The 20,973-nt window shown below is 36.5% G+C and overlaps 1 protein-coding gene across 3 annotated transcripts in view; it reads left to right on the top strand.

Moving 5' to 3' along the window:
* The window catches only part of LOC126966224 (cytochrome b5 reductase 4), a 44,430-nt gene that overhangs the window by 17,247 nt on the left and 6,210 nt on the right, over positions 1-20,973 (top strand). For all 3 annotated transcript variants that reach the window (XM_050810172.1, XM_050810174.1, XM_050810173.1), the window contains 5 exons: positions 11,428-11,574; positions 13,620-13,688; positions 13,773-14,398; positions 15,069-15,282; positions 17,756-17,943. In XM_050810172.1, the coding sequence (XP_050666129.1) occupies positions 11,428-11,574; positions 13,620-13,688; positions 13,773-14,398; positions 15,069-15,282; positions 17,756-17,943 (1,244 nt within the window). The remainder of the gene's footprint in view (positions 1-11,427; positions 11,575-13,619; positions 13,689-13,772; positions 14,399-15,068; positions 15,283-17,755; positions 17,944-20,973) is intronic.

Here is a 20,973-nt window from a genome sequence, read left to right as displayed (position 1 = left end):
GAATCTCCTTTAAATTATATGCGTAGTTGCGAGTTTTTTCGTTTCATTGCATTTTCTGAGAACATTTTCCATAATTATGTATTTTTTATACCATCAAAAAGTAGAGAGAAAAATAACTGATATTTTGACGTGAGTTTTTTGGATTTAAAACATGGTTCTTTTTCGATATTAAGTCAAAATAAGGTGAAAAAATAAATATTACTACTACTACTACTACTCCACAGCTGAATATCTAAGTGATTCGTCAGCCTGGGACTAGATTTTGATTATTTTATAGCAAAAGCAATGACTGTACAATATTGTATATTTCTTTAAAAAGAGCGCAAAAAAAGAATGCTGGGATAGTTTCTAGCGCCGCTTCTTCTCTCTCAGAGCGTCATTTGTTTCCGAAGCGGTAGTAGTATCTAGTATATTAGAAATGACATCAAAAATAATTCTAAAGGAATAAATTTTGAGAAAATAAATGCCATTTATGCCTTTTTATACCTACACTTATCTAGTTAATATGTATTATGTATAGTTCAAAAATCAATTTATTTTATTATGACTGATCACCTCATACATAACGCATACATCGTCCACGTATCTGACAAACATTGACAACAGTGTGTCAAGCGCGCGAACCAATTACCGGCACAATTACGTTTGGCGAGCGCGCATGATCGGAAGATGGTCGAATCGCTGAGCTTGTGGCCCAATTATTTACATAATACGCGTAGCTGACAAAGCACTTCCAAATAATAATAATATAATATTGACACACTCTTACACAAGTTATCTTGCCCCAAAATAGGCTGTCCTATACCCATAGGCAACGATATTTTATATTTATTTTATTTTAAAGCTAAAGTTAAAACAATAGAACAAAGATACTGACAATACACAACAGATGGCAGCACTAGTAACACATTGTGTAGAAATTAGACCTTTAATAATTCAGATAAGTAAGTAACATTAGATACACTACTAATCTTACACTAATCATTAATTAATTATTCTAAACTTTAACAATAAAAATTTTGCAAATTTAATACGAACAGCTGAAAAATACAAATATAAAAATAAAACATAATATTATAGCTGTGAAGACGTTGTATGAATGTTATCACAAGAAATAGGCGTAAAACTAAAGTAATTATTGTTTTACATAAGTAGTGCTACTAATAATTAATTAGTTATTATATTTGTTTAGTTGTCACTAGCATTAAACTAGGCCGGGCCTGTATTTTAATACTAGTTACTTCCAGATACATTGTTTTTTACAGTTACTTCAGTACATAAAAGCGTATATAAGAATTTAATATATGAAAAACAATTTTTAACAGTTCTACGAGAAAATAAATAACATTTGTCTATCATGCATACTGGTTAGTACTTGAGCGGTCAGTAATAAAATTGAGGGTATTCTTAAAAACTTTCGGGTTTACTACAAATACTGTTGACTTGGTTTATTTTTATAGAATAATAATATAGTAAGGTATTATTGATTGGGTTTATTTTGAACTTTTAAAAGTAATAATATATAATAAAGTCTTAAAGATTATAAATTTTATAAATAAATAAACATATAAGGGTAACATGTATACATACATATAGATAAATATACATATTAATTTATTGTACATGTAAAATATTAGCTATTATTATGCATACAATAATTTTATAAGATAAAGGGTAATAAAATAAACAATGAAAGAGAAGATATATATATTTAATACAATATACTTACTTAAACATATATAAATACATAATATATAGATCCGTGACTCGGAAACAAACATTCATATTCGTCATATAAATGATTGCACGGACAGGGATTCGAACCGGGACCATTAGCTCAGTAGGTAGGGTCACACACTAGTTAGGATATCATCCTCACCATCTGGATGTGTGGCGGTCCTCCACAGTGCGGTTTACAAGGAGCTTTCTTCCACGTACTACAAAGCTGTGGAATGAACTTACTTGTGCGGTGTTTCCGGGACGATACGACATGGGTACCTTCAAAAAAAGCGCGTACACCTTCCTTAAAGGCCGGCAACGCTCCTGTGATTCCTCTGGTGTTGCAAGAGAGTATGGGCGGCGGTGATCACTTAACAACAGGTGACCCGTACGCTCGTTTGTCCTCCTATTCCATAAAAAAAAAAAAAACCACTGGGCTATAGGGGTCGTCGACCTAGGTTCAATACCAATGCTACGAGCTAAGGGTTCGTACGTTTTAGACCGTAAGTTTAGACGCCTATTTCTGACGTGAAGCAGTAATGTGTTTCGGACTGAAGGGCGCCGTAGCTAGTGAAATTACTGGGCAAATGAGACCTAACAACTTATGTCTCAAGGTGACGAGCGCAGCCGTAGTGCCGCTCAGAATTATTGGGTCTTTCAAGAATCCTGATCGGCACTGCATTGTAATGGGCAGTGCGTATCAATTACCATCAGTTGAACGTTTTGCTCGTCTCGTCCCTTATTGTCATAAAAAAAAATTAAGACATCCGTCATTTAGTGGTTCCACTGGAAGATCAGCGCTGCTTGCGATAGTAATCAGCATTATGCTGAAGTGTGACCAATTTGCGACAGACACTCCAATTTGTAAATTTGTCTGTGTTATATTTGTTTTTTCTATTATATTATGTAAATATTGTGTTTATTACAAATAAATATATATCATTCTTTCAAAACAATAATAATAAACAAATAAGAGACAAGAACGAAAATTTTTGACGACCTGTATAGCCGAGTGGTTAGCGATCCTACCTACTAAGCTAGAGGTCCCGGGTTCGAATCCCGGTAGGTGCAAGCATTTATATGATGAATATGGATGTTTGTTTCCGAGTCATGGATGTTTAAATGTATTTATGTATGTTTATATGAATTTATGTATGTTTAAGTAAGTATATTGTATTAAATATATCATTGTCTTGTAACACATAACACAGGCTATATATGCTTAACTTGGGGCAAGATAATTTGTGTGAAAAGTGTGTCAATATTATATTAAAAAAAAAAAAAAAAAATGAAAGAAAATGCTAACTTCGTTTTTCTGCCATTTCCCGTCTGAGCAAGTTAGGAGTCAATAATTGATACAGAGACTGCGGAGAGTCGTCAACTAAATATTTAAACGTTGATGTACTCCCGGGAGCGCGCTGTGTTTAATGTGAATGCTTTTAGTCTTATAACTAATAATTTCGGCTTAATATCTTCATTTAGAAACATTTCATGTCAAGTAATTACTTACTTATTAATATTTTAGCCTTTATTATTATAATTGGAATTAAAATTTTGAGCTTAGATTATTAGTCTCCGCTGCGCTCCAACTAGATACTCGTAGAACAGACTGACAGACGTGGCGTAGGACTTTGTTAGGGTTCCGTACCCAAATGGCAAAAGACGGAACCCTTATGGCTTCGTCATGTCTGTCTGTCTGTCCGTCCGTCCGTATGTCAGTGCCACTTTTTTCGAAACCATAAACACTGTACTGTTGCAACTTGGTAAATAGATGTATTCTGTGTAATATGTGTATGTAAACCGCATTAATAGTTTCACACAAACATAGAAAATAAAACAATAAATTTTGGGGGTTCATCAAACCCATACGTGTGGGGTATGTAGGTCTTCAAAAATAATATTGAGGTTTCTAAAGTCTTTTTTTCTAAACTAATAATAAAGAATGGCTTGCGTGAGAGACACTTATAAAGTAATAAAAATTGTCCCCCCCCCCCTCCTGTAACTTCTAAAATAAGTGAAAGATAAAACTAAAAAAAATATAAATATAATATTTATTCGATGAAACAAAAAAGCCCGCTGACTTTGTTGCAAACAAACTTTCAGACTTTCAGGCTTTTTAACAACTTTCTTTTTAGGCATTCATTTTGGAATGGGTGGTAGTTTTTTGACTTTCAATAAGTGATGTCACATCCTATTTTGAATAAAAATATTTGAATTTTAATTTGAATATGATGTACGTTACCATGCAAACTTCCACCGAAAATTGGTTTGAACGAGATCTAGTAAGTTGTTTTTTTTTTACTCGTCTAAAATCGTAAACCGCAATTTACCTTTCATTCCATCAGCTCAAATATTATTTTTATAATTGAAGACCTCTTTATATCATAATAATAATAGTATTGACACACTCTTACACATATTATCTTGCTCCAAACTAGGCATAGCCTGTACTATGGTTGCAGGACAACTACATATTTTAATACAATAATTTATTTACTTTAAACATACATAAATACATAATATTATAAACATCCATGACTCGGAAACAAACATTCAAAATATTCATCATACACAAAATAAAAATGGAAAAACAAAATTTTTTGAACGATGCGGGACACGACCTCTGGCGTTCCGTGCCAGTGCTCTAACCAACTGAGCCAACCGTTCGATTGACGTATCGTCATAAAATCTTATATGCTTTTTTCAACTCTCAGGTTGTGGCTTCATCTACAGGATCTACTTTACAGTTGATAACCTGCTCAACCCCAATATTTGCATATTAGGAAATTGACTTGAGATGTCGCTCTTGTAAATCTAAACAATTAGTTATGTTTTTAAATTGATAACCCTCACTTCTAGGATTACTTAATACACAATTTTTTTTTTAATATTCATCGTATAAATGATTGCATCTACCGGGATTCGAATCCGGGACCTTTAGCACAGTAGGCAGGGTCACTAACCACTGGGCTATAGGGGTCAGGAGTCATATGATAAATTATATTACAGAACTCTTCATGGAAGATTCCGACTCGCACTTGGCTGCTTTTTTATAATATGTAGTGATTATGACGTCGGCTGTGAAATAAAACAATGCTTCGTGTGCGTCCGTGATGAGACTGACAATTAATTACACATCAGCCATAATATTGAATGCAATATTGTTAACCAGTCCGAGCCAGTCCGCTCTACTGTCTGTTCTCTTTGTTCGAAATGTATTTGTGTTGTGCTGTGGGAGGCCGAAGAGGTTCATCTACTGTGGAACGCTCAGGTTGATAAGATCTATTTAACATATAACTACAACTTATATTTTAACTAGCTGACCCGACAGACGTTGGTCTGTACATAATATTCCACCTTTGCACGACACACCACAAGTTAGGTTATCATCCCCACCATCTGGATGCGTGGCGGTCCTCCACAGTGCGGTTTTCAAGGAGCTTTCTTTCACGTACTACAAAGCTCTGGAATGAGCTTCCTTGTGCGGTGTTACCGGGACGATACGACATGGGTACCTTCAAAAAAAAGCGCGTACACCTTCCTTAAAGGCCGGCAACGCTCTTGTGATTCCTCTGGTGTTGCAAGAGAATGTGGGCGGCGGTGATCACTTAACACCAGGTGACCCGTATGCTATACATATATACATATATATATATATACACACTGGAAGCAAACATCAGGACACTGGATTTATATATATTAAGATTTATTTAACATTTAACTCACACTTTATATTTAAATTATCACGATATTAGAAGTTATTGAAAAGACGAAGTCTTCAATTACTATAGAAAACAAATTAACAGTTAAAATTAATGTCCTAAGGTTGACTCCATGGGTAATCTTTTGAGTTTAGTGTGCACTTGTATCTGACTGACACAGAGTTAACTTGAACGGAGCCTTTTATTTATTACAAGTTTTTTATTAGCTTCACACCTGTATGTATGTTTGTTTGTAACCGACTCATTTGGGCGCGATTTCGAACAAATTTAAACGGCCAGATATCGTTAAAACTTCGTAAATTTATCGAGGACCGATGACAATACATTAATTTGATAAAATTATTCCATTTTTCAATTTGCAAAATAAGATTTTTGTTAATATATATAAGTTTCAGCTATCGTCTATAAGGCAGGAAGATATTAATTTTAAATTTCTTTTCTCTTTTTTTGTTCTGTTTTCTATAAAATGCGTGTTTTTTATTTTATTTAACTACGTATAACGTATTTAATGTATTACACAACGAGAATTTTCACATATCAATCTGTCTGTCTGCATCACATTTAAATGTTCATCGCACTCGTTTATTATCCGTCATTACTTTTACATTCCAATAGTAACTGAAACATGTCTATATTATTACACTGTAGTGGTGTTTAAAATTGATAATATATCATTCCTGTTCCATCCGTGCGTAAAATTGTAAAAAAAAAATTCGTTTATTTTTTGATTTTTTCATAAAATTAAATGAAAGGGAATTTGTTTGAATTTATGTGTGTTTTTATTGCTACGTTTAGTCTTGATTTTATAATTTTACCAACCATATAAATAAAGTTAGCGACAAAATTGAATTGTTAAATATTCTTTACGTCATGGAGCGACGTCATTTGACAGCAAATGAAATGCAAAGAGCTGTAGGGATGTTGCAAGCGGGAAGTAATCAATCTTAGGTATCTCGGCATTTTGGCATGTATAGAAGTGTTATTTGTCGTCTTTGGCAGCGCTACAATAATACAAGGGAACCCACTGAACAGTAATCAGGCCGCAAAAGGAGTACAACCACTCGGCAAGACCGGTACATACAACTTACTGCAAGACGCCAGCCGATGTTAACCGCTCGAGAGATAAGTTTGAGGCTACAAAATTCAAGTGGTGTTGATGTAAGTCCCCAAGCTATGCGAAATGGACTGCATGGGTACGGCCTACGAGCTCGACGCCCAATTAGGTGCCCACCGATACGTCAAGGGAATCGCGCTCGTCGAAATGAAAGGTGTAGAGAACGCAGAACATGGACCCAGGAACAATGGGATAAAATTATGTTCTCCGATGAGTCGCGATTCGGGTTTAGGCCTGATACAAGAAGGGTGCGACTGTACCGTCGGCCCGGATGTACTGAAAGACTCAGGTGCATTCAGGAAGATCATCCATACAGCGGCTCAACAGTTATGATATGGGCGGGTATTATGAAGAACAAGCGAACTGAGCTCGTTTTTGTAAATGGAAACATGAACGTTGAAAATGAAATTGGCCTTTATATCATTTTTTTCTTATTCGTTTAGTTCGTGTTTGGTGGTTAGTTCACTTAGTCACTCATGAGGTTAGTTAGGTGGCGCGTCCGCCATTAAATTTATGAGAATACGCGGGTCGCGGAGCGCAGCGCAAGCGTGTGACCGCGTGATTCACCGACGAGAGAGTGGGCGAGGTAGGGGGAGAGGGAACGGGGTGCGGAAGGAGGGATGAGGAAGCGGGGTGTGGCAAAGAGAACTTGACAACTGACGTTGACGCTGACAGTTACAAGTGCGTTCCGAAATGAGCAAATAAAATATGGCGCCAACAGTACTATTTTTAGTACCTATATTACCTATTTGAACAACTTGGGCAAAAGGGGGCTCCCTATCTGACTTCTCTACAGATAAGCCTCGTCTCTCTATAATGACTTGGCTCACGCGACCCTTGTAGATGTTTTTAGTACACTTGAATAGATTTCGTCTTAGTGAGATTTATTCAGAGGTACCCAAATAGCACCATGGTAAAATGTGTCAATTTGCACATTACTGCTTCACGGCAGTTACAACAACAATCACAATCTTCATTGACTGTGCTGTGCTGTGTGCCACAATACGATATAACACACACTATCGTTGCATTTATTCATATTGCGATTTTAATCATCTTAAGCTAACTTTCTTTGTGTACCATCGTCGGCGGCGATTAAGAGAAAGCTCTCCTAATCTCTGCTGGTGATGACCGACAGCAAAAGGAAGGTGTAACGGTGGGTTTTGATGAAATTTAGTACAGAGATAGACAAGAGTTTGGAAAAGGACATAGGCTACCTACCTTTTATCTTAAATAAGAGGTTTGGAGGAGTTGAAATAAGGGGTGGGAGTCCGTCATTATCAAAGATGTCACCATGAATATATATCATTCAACTTTGAATTTAGGTACTTGTTATGAAATAAATAAATAATTGTTCAAGCTTTTTTGAAATTTCGATCTATGTGGGGTTGAATTAAGGAATGAAAGTAAAAAATAGAACTCTAAAAAGTATCTAACAGGAGTACTTTAGAGAAAATATTATTTTTCTCATGGGATACTTTATGACGTGGCCTGTTCACGAATATCAAAACCGCAAAATTTTGATGGAAGAACAAAATAAAGTAGTTTATAAAATTGTATTAAAATTAACAATTTATAGCTAGCCGCATCAGTTTGTATGTGTATTATTTCCAAAGTATTCTAAAAAAGAAAATTTGCTACCCAATTGAATTGAAATTGTTGCAATTCCACGCTGCTGAAGTCGTGGATAAAAGCTAGTATTTAATAGAAAGCTAAATATTTGCTTAACCATTTGAAACCTGTTTTCATCGTTTTATCGAAGGAATCCTGAATTGTTGAAAACCTACCTCTAAGTGAGTTTTCTTCCCTTCGAAAAATTTGCCACATACAAAATAAAAATAAAAACAGTTTACATTTTCAAAAACATTTAAAAATAGATATATGCAAGTCAAAACTACACAAGCAGAAAACTGACTTAAAATTTATATAATTCCTTCAGCGAAATTATAATGGAGTTCTCTTGAAGTTAATCCCGACGGATTAAATAATTATTGTTCTCACTAATTGCCTTGTTAGTAAGAGGCTACGGTTTACTCATAGAAATGTTTCGTATTAACATGAAATTATTATTCACTATAAATAGTAGTTAAAAACACGCTCTTAATAGAAACAGAACTAAAATATAGAAAATTTATTTTGAAATTTAAAATTAACATTAATTCCTACCTTATAGACGATAGATGAAAATTATATAAATTAACAAAAATCTTATTTTGCAAATTGAAAAATTTAATAATTTTATCACATTAATGTATTGTCATCGGTCCTCGATAAATATATGAAGTTTGAGCGAAATCCGGCCGTTTAAAGTGGGTCAAAATTGCGCCTTAATGAGTCGGTTACAAACAAACATACATACAGGTGAAGCTAATAAAAAGCTTGTAAAAACAACAGCTACAGGTGATATCTGAAAATTGTTTTTTTTTTATGGAATAGGAGGACAAACGAACGTACGGGTCACCTGTCGGAAACACCGCACAAGGAAGCTCATTCCACAGCTTTGTAGTACGTGGAAGAAAGCTCCTTGAAAACCGCACTGTGGAGGACCGCCACACATCCAGATGGTGAGGATGATATCCTAACTTGTGGCGTGTCGTGCGAAGGTGGAATTCGGCGGCAGGAATCAAGTTAAGCAGCTCTTCGGAACACTCCCCGTGATAAATGCGGTAGAAGACACACAATGAAGCGACTTCTCTACGCAACGCCAAGTGATCCAGCCGTTCACAGAGCACTGGGTCCCTCACAATTCGAGCTGCTCTACGTTGCACGCGGTCAAATGGATCGAGCTGATATTGGGGTGCGCCAGACCAGAGATGACAGCAATACTCCATGTGTGGCCGGACCTGCGCTTTGTAGAGCGCTAGTATGTGGGCCGGCTTGAAGTATTGCCGTGCTCTATTAATGACTCTCAGTTTCTTTGAAGCCAATTTGGCTTTGCCCTCCAGATGACCACGAAATTGGCAATCACTCGAGATTTCGAGACCCAGTATTCCGATACTAGGCGAGGCTTTAAGGGAAGTGTTGTCGAAGAGCGGTGATACAACAAATGGGTTAATGATTGATTTGTGAATTAGTTTATTACTGTTTTGTAGTTTTCGATTTTCATCAGAGCTATAACAGGTATTTCGCAATGTGGTAAAGTAGCAGGGATTCACCGGTTCTCACCCACTGGTTCTGGCACACTTTTTCGCGACCTCAACTAAAAAAAATTTGGTGTCAAACTGGAGTTTTTATGTTAACGAACGAACTGTTCTGATTGTTTTTGTATACCTGTTATTATATGTATTGTGTTTTTAGCATACATTTTAGATCCAAGTTCTACGAAAGATGAATCACTAAGTATGTTATCTTTGTTTTCATCTTTAAATAGCCTAACTTCTTCTGAGTTTTGGATAGTATTTTTTTTTCTTTCTTGCATAGTAGGAGGTATCGATGCAAAATATGTTTATAAGGTTTTATATATCGGTAAAAATTTATAAATTAAACTATCAGCTTTAAATATTTTTTTTATTGAATTTATTTAACATTAACAAGTTATAGTGAATTTGTACATTACAGTTTTAGAAATATCCAATACAAAAAATCCTGCGCACAGGATGCCGGCTAGATTATGGGTACAACTTATATATTTGATGCGTCATTCTTTCTTCACTCATTCGCTCCACGTGTCCAAACCATTTCAGCATTCCTTTTTCAGTCCTTGTCACACAGCGAGCTCGTATTACCGCATTCGGAATTCTATCAGTCAGTCTTACTTCACACATACTACGCAGTGATCGCATCTCAACTGCGTTAATTCTGCTTTTATGCTTCTTCGGCCATACCCAACTCTCACTTCCATACATTAACGTGGCGACAAGCACTCCATTATGTACAGCCATTCGCGCTTCTATTGGCACAGTCTGGCCGTTTATAATGGCATGCAGCGCTCAATTCACACAGTTTCCCGCAGTCACTCTCCTTTCAATATCACCTTCATATCTTCCGTCTCTTGTAAACATGCTAATTTATATAAATTCATATCTATAATTATTCAAAATTCAAAATACAAATATTTTTATTCAAAATAGGATTTATAATCACTTATTGAACGTCAAAATCTACCACCCATTCAAAAGAGACTGCCTCAGACCTGAGAAGAATGGGCGCAAGAAACTCAGCGCGTTTTTTTTTTATATAAAATATGGATTACAATGTAATATCGTACAATAAACATTTATAATTAAAGAGCCTGAGGGTGTTCGCTTTAATCCCAGTCCGTGGTGTCATTAAGAAAATCGTTTATGCTATAATAACCTTTCCCACACAAACGTTTTTTAACAATTCTTTTAAATTTCGTAACACATTTGTTTTGTACATTTTCTGGGATCATATTGTAGAAGCATATACATCGCCCAACAAAAGACTTACTAACTCGACCCAACCGAGTAGTAGGCATAACAACTTTATGTTTCTTCCTCGTGTTAACATTATGAATGTCACAGTTTCTAGAAAATTTCTCAATGTGCTTATGAACATACAAAACATTATCGAAAATGTATTGAGAAGCAACAATCAAAATGTTTATTTCTTTAAATTTTTCTCTTAATGATTCTTTAGGACTTAGGTTATAAATCGCGCGAATAGCCCTCTTCTGCAGCACAAAGATAGTATTAATATCGGCCGCACTGCCCCATAACAATATACCATAGGACATAATACTATGAAAATAACTAAAGTATACTAATCTCGCCGTATCTATGTCAGTTAACCGTCTAATTTTCTTAACCGCATATGCTGCAGAACTAAGCCTATTCGCCAATCCTTCAATATGGGGGCCCACTGCAATTTGGAATCAAGAGAAGAAGATAATAAATGTATAATCTTTTGCAGGAAATCCCCGAAACAAATGTGCTCTTCAGCCTGGTCACAGCCTGATGGATTGGATTCGCCTGGGCAACTCGGGAAAAGACCTCACCGGTGTGGGGGGACGGATACGGTCTGTCTCACCTACAGAACTATCGCTCCATAATACTCAAAGTAAGCAGTCTTACTTTTATAAGTACCTACTAAACAATATTACAAAGAATTTCATCCTATTTTAAACAGCTAAGTGTAATGATCCAGGAGCTCCTCGCGCGTGTCGTATCTACCTTATTGTTTGCTTAAAGACTGCCAACGCTCGGTTACGACTTATCATCGTATATCATGCCTATCTTATAAATTTGGTGAAGAGATATATATATTCTTGATATAATACAGCTTTAAATGTTTGTTTTATCAATCACTGACACCATAATAATGAAAAGATACTTACAAGATTATAATTTATTGGAATTAAGATGGCCCACAGAAACTACAACATAATATATTCCAGTACATTCATTCATTAAAACATTTACTAGCAATTATTATGACTAAAACTAGATTGACAGTGATGCGGCACTCTATCGCCGGCCGATGTGTCCTGTGACACATAACAAGGTCTACAATTTTCACAGCTATCTTAAGACCGAATCGATTATTACTATATTGAACAACCAAATAAGTTTATATTTAATAAGTCGTTTTTGTTAGATTCTCTTCCTTTTCCTATGGGTTTCACCACGGACTAGTAAAAAAATAAGGACTCCGTGTCACCTTACATAACAGTGTAGCAACAAAGCAAGCCGATTAACGTGTAAATAGCCCCACGCACACACTTATGCTACTACAGGCCGATAGGCGGCCATTATGAGAATTGTTATCGTTAGTGACAGATCAGTTTGCGTCTCAATAAAATATTTTAAAAATGCCGTCGTGCGTTGTGAAAAAGTGTTAAACGATACTTTATAAGTATTTGTGGCCATATATGATTATTTAAGGTTGAAAAAATATTGTAACTAGTATCCCCCGTAAGCGCACACACACTAGTATAACGGTGCTTCACTTGCTAATATCAAGGCGCGGACTCCTTCTTTTTTTACTCGTCCGTGGGGTTTCACCTATATTTTTCCTACTATAATTCTTTTGGTTTCATAAATTATCGAGCCTGGTCTGTACCTGTAACGTAACAAAAACAACTTGGAAAATATGAAATGAAGAAGCCGGAAGGATGACCCCTAAGATATCTTTGTTTATTTTAAACAAAGATAACAAATCTGTAACGTCAGATTGCAAAGTTGCGACAATTTAACAATAACCTTTTTTTTGGGATATAGGTACCTGTTTCTTCCACAATTTCTCTAAACTAATTACCATACTCCGCTCTTTCTTTATTGAAATTGCCGGCTATAGGGTCTCCCCTAGGAAGTCTTGGGAGAGGAGGCTTGTTCAAATAGAGAAAATTATTACAAAGTTACAGGAGTCAAACTGTCAAAAAATTATGTTTGCATTATTAACAATTAATATCCGGACGACTGAGCCTTGCTCGGATTTTTAAGAATGTACAAAACTTGAACAAAAAAAAAACTAATAGGACTTCTGGATTCGAACCGGGGTCTTTAAATAAGTAATATTTTAATATTTACTATTTACTTAACAACGCCATCTGCTGTTGTGTCGTTAAAGCAATTGGTTGCTCACAAAAAATAGTATTATTATTCGCCAATAGATGTCAGGAAGAGTCATATTTTTGAGTTGAGACTACTAAAACGCCTCCTTTTTGTTATTTTTCTTCCAAGTTTATGTTTAAGTTGATTATCGATAAAACACGAATAAAATGACATTTTCTAAAAATGATTCCTAGCTAGATCGATTTATCGCCCCCGAAACGCCCTATATACTAAATTTTATGAAAATCGTTGGAGCCGATTCCGAGATTCCAATTATATATATATATATACAAGAATTGCTCATTTAAAGATATAAGAGTCATTCAAAAAATTATATCCTTTATTCTTACACATATTGTGGTTTGGAAGTTTATTATATTCTTTTTGTTTTAAAAGTCAAAAATCTATTATTTTTTTGGAAAACTTTGCTTCGGCATGACACTAAAGTATCAGCACTGGGCAGTACGATACAGACACGAATATCGTTATTATGGATTAGTGAACTTAGGTTTGCTATGTGTCTGGATATATATTATCAATATTCTATTTCAGATAACGCGTGGCTAGCGATTCGTGGCCGTGTGTATAACATAACACACTATTTGCCATTTCATCCAGGAGGTAAATAATAGTTCGACAACATTTTCTAATGAATATAATATAATATTATATAGATTCGATAACATACTCAGATTTAAATTTAAGGTTCTGAAGAGCTAATGCGTGGCGCCGGAATGGATGCCACAGAACTGTTTGATAAAGTCCATCCCTGGGTCAACTACGATTCTCTCTTAGCAAAATGTTTGGTCGGTCCGCTGAGTTTCGACAGGCCAGATGCCGACGAATTATTTAACACATCGTCGCCGAAAGCAGACCGTCTCAGGGAGCCGTCTAAAGCGCAGGAACTTGTAAGAAAATCGATGGAGAATTTGGCCAATTGCATAACGCCTGTACGGAAGAAAATAACTGCTAAAAGTGAAGAAAATGTGAAAGGCAGTCCACCGAGTAAAATAATGCAGAGTTTGATACAGTCGAGTGACCTCCCTGTCTCAATCAGTCGGAGAGCGGCCGCGAACCTGGCCAGGAAGACCACGGCTAAGGATACACCTCCGCCAGTTCGGTACGACTGGATACAGACGTCTCATAAACTGATACTGTCAATATATACAGGGCAGTTGGTGAACCCTGGCGGGAGCGCCCGATTAGTGGGTGGGTCCCTTCTGATAGAGATTGTGACGGATGGTTGGTTGAGGACATTTCAATTAAATCCAGAGGGTTCACTAAGGGAACCATTACAATTAAAAGTTTTTGCAGAAAGTGGTAAGGTTGAAGTAAGTATAAGTAATTCTAGCGTATAACTTGCACTTTGAGTACCTGACACTCATAGAATAATTTAGTTTTTAGACTCGAACCCGCGACCTCTCCTGTTCAGTACGAGCGCTGTTCCAACTGAGCCAACCGTTCGAGTAACGTCACGTTCATAAATCTTGTTAAGTCTTGTACAACTCTCAGGTTGTGGCTTCATCTACAGGATCTACTTTACAGTTGATAACCTGCTCAACCCCAATATTTGCATATTAGCACAGAAGACATTAGGAAATTGACTTGAGATGTCGCTCTTTCAAATCTAAACAATTTGCTATTTTTTTAAAGTGATAACTCTCATTTCTGGGATTAATTACACAAATAAAACTGAAAATAAAATTTATGAACGATGCGGGACTCGAACCCGCGACCTCTCGCTTTCCGTGCGAGCGCTCTTCCAACTGAGCCAAACGTTCGAGTAACGTTACGTTCATAAACCTTGTAAGCCTTGTTCAACTCTCAGGTAGGTGTAGATGAAGCCACAACAAGACATAAAGTAGAAGATAGGAATAATGTAGAAGTTAGGTTAGGATTTTGTAATTTGGTAAAAAATAATATTATGATCTGTTTATTACGAAGTTTCGATGACAATACAGGGGTACTGAGTTAGATGCATATAATTTAATTATATTTCAGGTTGTAGCAATAAAAGTTGAGAGTAAGGTATGGAAGGAATGTGGTGTGATGACTCTTGGAGACCCCGTCCCGACATCTGCTCCGAGGAGAGTAGAGTGCCGCGTACTGGATGTTGCTCAACTGTCTCATGACACAAGCCTGCTGGTGTTGGCTGCAGTCACGGGACCCGTCATAGTTCCCCTGGGACACCACATAAGGGTTCATCATCAACAAAGTACGTTACAACTAAAGAACTTTTATGCTATAAATTATCAAACGAATTGATAAAATAAATATAAAATAAAAAATAAATAAGCAAAAATAATTTCTGTCAATTTCATCCCATGAAAATGATGAATAATGATCCCAGAGTCCAAACGCAAAAGTCCTAAAAAATCACGCTGAAAACTTAAGTTTTTTTTAACATAAAAATAAAACTGAAAGTTTAATATCGAGTGTGGCCCTCCCTTGCTAAAATGACAGCTTGTATTCGTCGGGGCATGCTATCGATTCTATTCTTAGTTGTTTCTTGTGGAATACGCTCCCACTGCGTAGCAATTACATACTTTAGCTCCCTGATGTTTTGCGAAGCGGGCTGCGCCGATTTTACTCTTCGTTTTAGAATATCCCAAATATGCTCTATGGAATTGAGGTCGGGAATTCGAGCTGGTAAATCCAAATGACGAATCCCTACCTCTTAAATACGCTTCCAGAACGGAGAGCGCGAGCGTTATCGTCCATAAAAATCAAATCTTCTCCAAGAACCGCTAATGCGGGTTGTAAGTAAGGAATTAGGACTTCTGATATGTACAGGTGTGCATTCAAGGTGCCGTTTTCTATGAAGACTAACTTCGTACGGTTAAATACATTAATCGCAGGTTCAGTTATGTTTTGGGCAGAAACTTTTGCGAAACGTTCCCCTTGCCTTCGCAGTACTCGCCGACGTTGGTCCATATAGTGATATTCTGACTTCGTCCGAGAACAATACTCTAACCCAGTCTTTTTGAGTCCACGTCGCACAATTTACAGAGAAGCTAAGTCTAGCAACTCTGTGCTCGCGGAGTAATTTAGGGCCACGGATTGAATGGCGACTGCATGTATTGGCAGCGAGAACCCTCCTCCTGACAGTCCATAAGCTGAATTGCACACCTCTCACTTCCTCTAGAGTCTTTTTGAAGACGACAGGAAGATTTGCGATTTCTCAATAAAAGGCATAAAAAGGCATAAAAAGGCATAAAAGGCATTTATTTTCTCAAAATTGATTCCTTTTTTTTTTTTGATGTCATTTCTTATACTACTAGATACTACTACCGCTTCGGAAACAAATGGCGCTCTGACAGAGAAGAAGCGGCGCAAGAAACTCTCCCAGCATTCTTTTTTTTGCGCTCAATGCTTGGGTCACCAGGAAGCGGTCATCTCGAGTATGGTGCATGGTTTGTTTCCGGACGGAACCATATCGTTGTCAAGTCCTCTGGACAGTCGAATTTATTATTTATTTATTGTTAACTCACATTAAGCCTCTGTGACACATAACATTGACTAAACCCTTCCTCAAGTAACGCTATAATTTTGCTCGCTGTTATCGTTCTATCAACCATTTTAGAGACCTCTTAATATTGGTATCAAGACTCAAAAATATGAAGGAAATAGGACAATCCGAAAATAATTATCTAAAAATGATATGGAGTTAATACGAACTATCAACGATTCCCGCCACGACACGCAATTTCGCGCTACAATAGCGAGGCAGTCCCAACATTATCCTGAAGATGTTATTATATTGGACACGGAGAGCATTAATAGATTTTTGGGTATAGTCAACCGACAGACTATTATTATTAAAAGCCGACTATGTCTTAAATTTGAATTTGGATTAAACTTTTTTATGCACCACAACGCTTCACAAATGTGCCAGTAATATTCTCAAATGATTAAAACCTATTTGGTATTGTATTTTCTAAAATCGGAAAAAATTATCTGAAGATATCTTATATATAAAATTCTCGTGTCACAATGTTCGTTCCCGTACTCCTCCGAAACGGCTTGACCGATTCTCATGAAATTTTGTGAGCATATTGAGTAGGTCTGAGAATCGGCCAACATCTATTGTTCATACCCCTAAATGTTAAGGGTGGTCCACACGAATTTTTTTTTTGATTTTTTTTTTAAATTTAGTTTATATTTATTTTTTTATTTAATTATAGTTTGATTATGAGTCACCCTTAAAAAATACATTCAACTTCAAATTTTCACCCATCTACGATCAACAGTAACTTTTGTATCGCGATTTTAATATCGGCAATACTACGTTTGCTGGGTCAGCTAGTATTATATATAATTAATCTGAAGATGCCAGTGGAACAGGTTATTTACCTAGGTGCCCGTTTTTTTTTTTGCAAAAGAGTGTATTTTACATTCTCCTTGGGTTCTTACTTATTAACAAAATAAATCTTGCATATTATAAAATATAGCTACTTAGGATAAATAATCCAAACTTCTTTCACAATGGTTACAATATTATAATAATAGTGAATTTTAATATCCATTAGTTATCATACTATGATGATGAACAATATATTATATATTCTCAGTGCACTTAAGTTACAGCAATGAAAAATGTGGAAACATTCTCCTGTGAATTTAAACTTATCCAGCAACGAATAAAACTCTACATTTAGGTTTTTGTGTAAAGTTAAAACACATTTCAGATTCGGAGTGCGTCCGATCCTACACCCCTCTGGGAGACGGCTGGGACAGGAGCCGTATTGATCTCACTACACTGAAACTAGCAGTGAAACGATATGACTCGGGACTTCTCTCGCCGTATTTGACGTCGCTAAAGATTGGAGACCTCGTGACGTTGTCGGGGCCTTACGGAACTTTTCAACTACACAAGGTCTGTAACTAGTAAATATCTTAAATATTATGTGACTGCAACTGAGCTAATACTTCGAGTATGTCGAGACGTATCGTCATAAAATCTTGCACGCTTCGTTCAACTTTCAGGTTGTGGCTTCATCTACAGGATCAACTTTACAGTTGATAACCTGCTCAACCCCAATATTTGCATATTAGGAAATTGACTTGAGATGTCGTCCTTGCCAATCTAAAGAGTTTGTTATGTTTTTAAAGTGATAACCCTGACTTCTGCGATTAAATACACAAATAAAACTGAAAACAAAATTTTAAGAACGATGCGGGACTCGAACCCGCGATCTCTCGCGTTCCGTGCGAGCGCTCTTTCCAACTGAGCCAACCGTTCGAGTGACGTATCGTCATAAAATATTGCATGCTTTGTTCAACTCTCAGGTTGTGGCTTCATCTACAGGATCTGCTTTACAGTTGATAACCTGCTCAACCCCAATTGCACTGGAAGAGCACTCGCACGGAACGCGAGAGGTCGTGGTTTCGGGTCCCGCATCGTTCATAAAATTTTGTTTTCAGATTTTATTTGTGTATCAATCCCAAAAGTGAGGGTTATCACTTTAAAAACATAACAAATTGTTTAGTAAATATCTATTCAGGTTTAGTTTCCGGATGGATGAGATATCTTTACAATTAGTATAAAACACGGTCCCTTTACCTGTAAATGCTTGAATTTTGATGCAGCCTTTATCATCACTTACGTAACTTTTCACGGAAGGCTTTTTTTATAATAAACCAAATAAGAATATAATAAATAAATAACCTACATGGCTTACATTCAGGATTGGTCTCCGCTGCGCTCCAATTGGATACCACACTACCAAAGAACAATAGCTTTTCTAATACTTCACACTCAATGGCATCTTTCAAATTTTATTATTTACACTTGTAGTATTTTACATTGAAATTAATAAAATACAAATACTTTCCGATGATAATATGTGATCCCAGTGTCTTTCTTATTTCTTGTAGATTTACTATTCATTTATTTTTACAAAGTTTTACTACGCAACACGGCATTTTAGATTCAATTATTAGCAAAGGTTAACAGAACATGTGGCACGTCAACGTCACACATTGTTCGAGACTGGCTCGAGTAGGTACGCCCGCTTGGGTGTAGAATTAGTTGCCACACTTTGCGACTACGTCTGCGGTATCTAGTTGGAGCGCAGCGGAGACCAAACATTAATCATAACTACATGGTATAAAAAAAATATTATGTTGTGTGTACAAAGTACACATGTTAGAAGTGAAACTTCTTTGGAAAACTAATTTCTAAATCTCGTTTATATTAATTATCCTAATCTGTTCTCCAAACCAAATGTTTTTTGTCAATATTAATAATTATTAGATGTTCTACTTATTCGCGGCCACGCGTTAAATGATACAACGCTAGGAGTGAAGATGTTCTACTTTTTCGCGGCCTCGTGCTAATCCTGCACGATACAAAGCTAGTGGGGAAAATGGTCTAAGTTTTCGCGGCCGCGCGCTGAACCTTCGAGAACCTCGGATACGATATCTATATTGTCAAAATCATAATATTGCGCGGCGGCCATCTTGGATTTAAAAAATGATCCCAAATTCATTCTCTGCACCTTCGAGAACTTCGGGTACGATATCCATATTGTTGATATCATAAATTTGCGCGGCGGCCATCATGGATTTCAAAAATGATCCCAAATTCGTTCTCTGCACCCTCGATAACCTCGGATTCGATATCAATATTGTTGATATCATAATTTTGCGCGGCGACAATTTTGGATTTCAAAAATGATCCCAAATTCGTTCTCTGCACCCTCGAGAACCTGGGATACGATATCCATATTGTTGAAATCATAAATTTGCGCGGCGGCAATTTTGGATTTTAAAAATGATCCCAAATTCGTTCTCTGCACCCTCGAGAACCTCGGATACGATATCCATAATACTGAAATCATAATTTTGCGCGGCGGCCATCTTGGATTTAAAAAAACTAAAAGGCGCGTAACCGAAGATCGATAAAGAAGTTTCACTTCAATTGTGGTTTATCGTACTTCGCTGCGGTTTAGGCTGTTTATTTCGGCTCATATTGTCATCGTTACACGCAGATGACAATCTCACACGATACGTCACAAGCAAAGAAAAATGTCATTTACATGACTCAGAGAGGAACGAATGTATCACCAATAATCAACAGGAAACTACATTTCATTTTATTTCTTTATTCTACATCTGAATGCCTAGCTTATGTAAAACGTCAAAAACAAATGTTAACTTAAAATATGTGAAAACATTAACCGTAGATGCTACCATTGTGTAAGATGTGTGCTCAAGAAGAAATGAAGTCACTTAAGCTTTTTACAAGAAAAGATCTGCCAGGTGAGGTTTTAGACAAAAGATTTATTCGACATAAAAGCATCTGTAGGGGAGGTTTTGTGTGTCAGGCAAAATGTTGCTTTTGATTGTTCATTACATTCTGTAATAGTATCGCCCACCTCCCCTGATTGTTCCAAGTCTGTCTGCAATAACCCTCAATCAAAGAGATTCGTTTGACTCCCTCCTTTATTATGGCTTTAATTACGAGAAGTCCTTTGATATCGTAGCTCCGGGCGACGAGTTGTGAGTGGCAATCAGTACTCGTCCCTGCTAATCGGTCGTGATTGGTAACAGTAATATCGTAGACGTCGCTTAGCTCCACTTTCACTTAACATAATAATTTTCTTCTGAGTCCCAGAGCGGTCTTGTAAAGCTCGATAAAATTGGATTTAAGGGTAAATGTATACACTTTTATAATAAAGTCCCAGCTTAAAGTTCAGGCGTTATCTATGTATAAATAAATTTAATGTTTTTTATTAAAAAATGGCTCTGTCGTAAATCCTACTTCTCCACAGCTGAATTTGTAAGTGATCGGACAGCCTGGGACTAGACTATGATTATTTCTCTTCTACTTCTCTCTCAGAGCACCATTTGTTTCCGAAGCGGTAGAAGTGTCTAATATATTAGAAATGACATCAAAAAGAAT

The sequence above is a fragment of the Leptidea sinapis genome, chromosome 9 (genome assembly GCF_905404315.1).
Source record: "Leptidea sinapis chromosome 9, ilLepSina1.1, whole genome shotgun sequence".
Classification (NCBI taxonomy): Eukaryota; Metazoa; Arthropoda; class Insecta; order Lepidoptera; family Pieridae; genus Leptidea; species Leptidea sinapis.
Note: the sequence above shows the minus strand (reverse complement) of the source record. Positions and strands in the feature narration are given on the sequence as shown.